Source organism: Dipodomys ordii, unplaced genomic scaffold, assembly GCF_000151885.1.
Source record: "Dipodomys ordii isolate 6190 unplaced genomic scaffold, Dord_2.0 Scaffold48, whole genome shotgun sequence".
Taxonomy (NCBI): domain Eukaryota; kingdom Metazoa; phylum Chordata; class Mammalia; order Rodentia; family Heteromyidae; genus Dipodomys; species Dipodomys ordii.
This window is the reverse complement of record NW_012267264.1, coordinates 8,659,523-8,665,043: the sequence shown is the minus strand read 5'-3', so window position 1 is coordinate 8,665,043 and position 5,521 is coordinate 8,659,523. Positions and strand designations below refer to the sequence as shown.

General features: G+C 37.7%; 1 protein-coding gene across 1 annotated transcript in view; it reads left to right on the top strand.

Moving 5' to 3' along the window:
* Cftr (cystic fibrosis transmembrane conductance regulator (ATP-binding cassette sub-family C, member 7)) overlaps window positions 1-3,287 on the top strand; it is a 142,997-nt gene extending 139,710 nt beyond the window's left edge. The window contains exons 26-28 of the mRNA XM_013019916.1: window positions 728-900; window positions 1,518-1,623; window positions 3,087-3,287. Of these exons, the coding sequence (XP_012875370.1) occupies window positions 728-900; window positions 1,518-1,623; window positions 3,087-3,287 (480 nt within the window). The remainder of the gene's footprint in view (window positions 1-727; window positions 901-1,517; window positions 1,624-3,086) is intronic.
* Window positions 3,288-5,521: the final 2,234 nt, after the last annotated feature.

The window sequence follows — 5,521 nt, the reverse complement described above, 5'->3', positions numbered from 1 at the left end:
TTCTCATTGTTGCATCAGATCCACCTGTATCCTTAAACAACTGGTTTTTCCCCATCTCCTCCACAAGTTATACTGACATCAAATATAGTGAAAGCAGGGAAAGGTTTCTTTTTTTAACTTCATAAATTTTTAAAAATCAATTCCTTACAACTAGTTTTTCTGAAGTGATGAGTTGAATACTAAAATGCCATATGTGATTTTTTAAACCTTTCAGCTTAGTCTTTTGTGATATTGCTCATTCCTTATGAGAGATTTAGACTACACAAAAATGTAAAGTCATATCATAGCCTTTACTCTATACTTTTCTATGCTTTACATGATAATGTGTATAACTGACTTTTATATAAGTAATTTTTCCCAACATGCATTCAATGGTATTGTAATGAATAACTCTATGAACACTGAGTCTTCAGAAACTACCTATCATTTATAGTTTCCTTAACTGTCTATTGGGATACCTGGAACTTAATAAGGGGACACTACAAGTTTCCCAAGTAAATGAAGTACATATATGAAATGATATTCAAACTGTTTCTTTAGACCTGCAAAGACTATGAAGAGAATTTTGCTCAATCAAATAAGGGGAATTGGTGTGAACGTTGAAGTGAAATTTAATCTTCTAAACTTTTATGTGTACTTTTAGATTGTCATCCTCTTGAACCTTTTTAGCCCTAAAGCATCTCAAAGACCTTTTCAATGTTTACCTTCCTATTTTTTTAAAATGTAGGTTGGACTCAGATCTGTGATAGAACAGTTTCCTGGGAAGCTTGACTTTGTCCTTGTGGATGGGGGTTATGTGCTAAGCCATGGTCACAAGCAGTTGATGTGCTTGGCCAGATCTGTTCTCAGCAAAGCAAAGATCTTACTGCTTGATGAACCCAGCGCTCATTTGGATCCCATGTGAGTTTCAGAATACTGTTATGTAATGGTACAATGGGAGTAGAAGCATTGAGAGCTACTTCATGTTCACACAAATTCCCACTAAAATGTGACATCTACAAGTAGGGGATTCTTCAGCTATAAAATAATTACCTGGTGGAATAAATGTCACTATTTGATTTGAGCACATATGCTTACTTCCTTACTGAAGAGCCCCAGGTTGTCTGCTGAATTTTCTCTGAATATTCTCTTCTGGATATTTGGAATTTCATACAAACCCTCCCACCTTGTCAACACACAAGGAATCATTTTGTTACATGGGCACATTCTGATCCTTACATCCCACCTATGCCATAAGTATGTTTATAGCAAAAACTGCTATTGAATCTATATAGTGGAAAGGGGCCTTGTTCACTAATTTTTCTTCAAAATATTTTCTGACTATTAATGAACATATATAGAGTCTACCTTATGGTTGGAAAGGTGATTGTGGCTAACTCTATATCAATGTTGTGTTCAAAAATACGTTAAATGAAGAAAAATTAACGGATACAACTTTAAGCGTGTTACCAAAAGCAAAAGCAAAGAAGGCCTTTATTCAGAAATGAATGCAATGTGTGATTTTCTTCCTTTTCTAGAACGTATCAAGTAATTCGAAGAACTCTAAAGCAAGCATTTGCCGATTGCACAGTGATCCTGTGTGAACACAGGATAGAAGCAATGTTGGAATGTCAACAATTTTTGGTGAGTCTTATACATGCACTTAGAATCTCATTTTCCTTGTAAATTTGATAACCATCTCTTATTTGATCATTACTGCACCTTGCACCAGTGTTAGGGACTATCACTTAAAACATGTGTCAGAAAATTACCCAAAATTTTCTCAAAGTAAACACACATGTTCCACTTGGATTTCAGCTATGAAATGAGGCACTGAAATTTAATGCACTTAAAATAGCAGCATATTAACAACAGGGCAGGGATTAATCAGAGATCTATGCTTTTCTAGGCCTTTATTTGGGAACCAAGTCACAAAAGCATTTCTACTATTAAAATATAAAAATCCTACTGCTTCTTTTAATAACTAGCTCTTCCTTGGATACAGGTAAGGATTGTTTTTCTTACAATATGACTGTGCTTTAACATACACCAGTTGAGAGGTTTGCTTTATTTCTCTAGTCATTATTTGGGACTCAGGTTAGTACCTCTGGCTAGCTCCCTTCTCGTTATGCTTTTAAGACTGCCACAGATTCCTTCAAATGCTATTTACAAATTTACTTTGGTTTAATGTCAAAGATATGGAGCATAATATATCAGGTTATCTCAAGAGGTAAAATATTTCCTTACTGGAGGATTTCATTATCATTATTTTTATTGAGCACAAAGTGGCAAGTTACAGAGCAGATTCATTATCTGTTGCCCTTCTCTAGACAAGGTCAGGGGATTGTGTAAGGGTCTTAAATTTTGCTAACCTTGCATTTGCTCAACTTTAGCATGCAAGGCACACATTTTAAACTCGGGTGTACCCTGGCCAGTTTGGAATTACTAGGCTTCAGATCCAGTGTTGAAGAAGTCCCATGCTTTACTGTGCTGTGAACTCAATTCATTTTTAAGTTATTATATAAGGAATCTGTCATAAATCATTCTTGTTTTTAAAGCACTTCAGCTCCTCTAACATTATCTGAAAAAGTGCATTGCTTAGCACTGTGCTAATTTTCGGAAAGGAAAAAAAATCCTCTAGTTCCTGCAGATTAAAATATAGCTAATTTTATAGATGGCAGAATCTCCTGAAGGCAAGTGGTTACATCAATCAAGTGTGTTATATATGATGACTGAAAATGAGATGCTGAAATAAAGATACAGGTTGACCCATTGTAACAATGAAATGTACAAGACACTATGTTGAAAATGAACTTTGCAACTTCAGGGGGTGGGAAGAGAGGAGTTGGGGAGGTGGGGAGGGAAGGGATGGTAGATGAAAAACAAAGGAGGGGGTAGCTCGATAGGAAATGTACTCATTGCCTTACTCATGTAACTGTAACCCCTCTGTACAGAATGTTTACAATAATAAATATATACAAAAAAAGTAAAAAAAAATGAAAGGCTACAAGTGCTATGTTTTTTTTTTCTTCAAGCCTGTTCCAGTTTTGGTCCCTGCTCTTGTCTGACTTGCCATCTGATTGAGATCTTACTGTGCCCTCCTCTAGGTCATAGAAGAGAACAGAGTGAGGCAGTATGACTCCATCCAGAAGCTTCTGAGTGAGAAGAGCCTGTTCCGGCAGGCCATCAGCACCTCAGACAGGGTCAAGCTCTTCCCACACCGCAACTCCAGCAAGCACAAGTCTCGATCCCAAATTGCAGCTCTGAAGGAGGAGACAGAGGAAGAGGTCCAAGAAACCCGACTCTAGAAAGTGTTACAAAGGATTGCATGAGACAGAGGCTCAGAGTTTTAGGAGAACTGTAGGTCTTTGCTTTGGGAAGCAAGGATAAAACTTTCTTTTTTTTTTTTCTTTAAAGAAAGGGGATACTTTGGTAAGAGGAACTGAGGATACTCAGCTGGATCTGGATAACTGGCTTTCTGGCCATGATGAAACTGTGTGAGAGGTACTTCAAATCCTTGAAGATTTACCACTTGTATTTTGCAAGCCAGTTTTTCCTGAAAGCACTTGCCCTTTGGTAGTCATTGGAAAGGAGCTAGAAACGTCAGCCAGCTCAGTTGTTCAGCTTATTGTTCAGTGGTAAATCTGGTTAATCTGTATTATTGAAGAACTGAAATCAATTAGAGATATGATTAAGTAATGACAACTGGAAACTTTAGTGGATTATAATTTATATCCTGTTCTCTCTCCTCTCTCCAAGATATTTAGACACACAACTGTATTGTCTGCCAAGCATTCTGGCAAATTCCAAACGAATGATGGAATACTGTGGGAGCAACAAGGCAGCCCATTAAAATATGCCTCAACTTCTAGTGACAATGTCCAGACATTGGAAATTAGAGTTAGTATCAGCCAGCTCTATCAAAGAACTAAATATTCAGATGCGCAGAATGTATTCCTGACCTGGAGAAAGTAGCTGGTGTATGAACAAACAGGGAGAATGTGATAGCTCCTTCAACAAGGAAGTTCAAATGCCTTTCTTGCACTCAGAAAACAACAGTCTCTTAAGATCTCTGACTTGCAGGATGACTGCAGAAGCTCCAGGCATAGAGTAAATAGGTAGGTAGCTGCATGGGTTCTCCTATCACAGAAATATACAGGGTGATGGTCATATGCTTTCAGGATAGCTGTGTGTACAGAGTGGAGAGAGAATGAGAGACACCTGAAGAACATTCAATCATGAAGTAGTTTTATAAGCTTCTGCTTTATAATTTTGTGATACAAATGAAATTTTCTCTAGAAAATATTTATTTTACTAATGCTTCACTCTCCTATGTAACAATGCTGTATTTTAAGAATGATTATATCCTGAATTATATTTGTATAAAAGCATTTTTATATTTGAAATGTTGACTTTTTATGGTACAAACTATTTTTATGATCTGTGATGTTTCAACTGGGGCGGGAGGAGGGTGATAAAGACCAGGAGCTACAAGTCATCTGTATGGTGGAGAGAGAAGCCTTGGGGTGAGGCAGATGTTGGACACATCTGTATGATTCTTGGTCAGCAACAAGGCTTCCCTTGTTGATGCAGTTCTTAAGAAAATGGTACCAAAAATGTAGCTGTTCCTATCTAGGATACATGGACCTCCCACTCCAAATGAACCCTTAAAGAGATTGCATTATATTTATTTCTGTAAGAAAATATCACATGTCAATAAAAGCCTATTATTTGTGAGAAACTCATCTGTTTCCAGGTACTTGTTCATCACTTCTGAACCTTTGGGCCATGATCAAGTGCAGGTGTGCTCACTAGTCATACCTATGAAATCTCTAATCGCAGATGCTAAGCTTTATGAAACACAGAACATGCATCTTTTGATCCCTATGAGAATTCAACATGAATTAGGACACACATTTTAAAGTTGTCTTTTGGAAGTGGAGGTGTGGCTCGGGCGGTGGAGTGACAGCCTTGAACAAAAAAGGCAAGTGAGAACACAAGAGCCTGGGGTCAAACCCCAGTCCTGGCACTAAAAAAAAAGAATGAATGCAGGAGTAAAGTTGTCTTTTTTTTTTTTTTTTTTTTTGGTCAGTCGCGGGTTTTGAATTATGGGCTTGAGCGCTGTCCCTGAGCTCTTCAGTCAAGGCTGGTGCTCTACCACTTTGAGCCACAGCGCCATTTCTGGTTTGCCGGTGGTTAATTGGAGATAAGAGCCTCAGGGACTTTCTTGCTCCGGCTGGCTTTGAGCCATAATCCTCATGTCTCAGCCTCCTGAGTAGCGAGGATTACAGGCATAGGCCACCAGCACCCAGCAAGTTGTCTTTTTCAATTATGGTAGAGTATACATTTTATTTATCCTTTTAGTAATCTTAAAGAACACATCAATGGCACTTGATAAATGCACATTCCCTTGTATTTCAGTTGAGAAGAATGGTTTCTACCTTGAAACACTGAACAACTTTGTCCATTAGACAATAATTCCCTTGCTCCCACCTCTAAAATCATGATTTTGCTTTCTATGGCTATTATTTTTTTAGTGCTC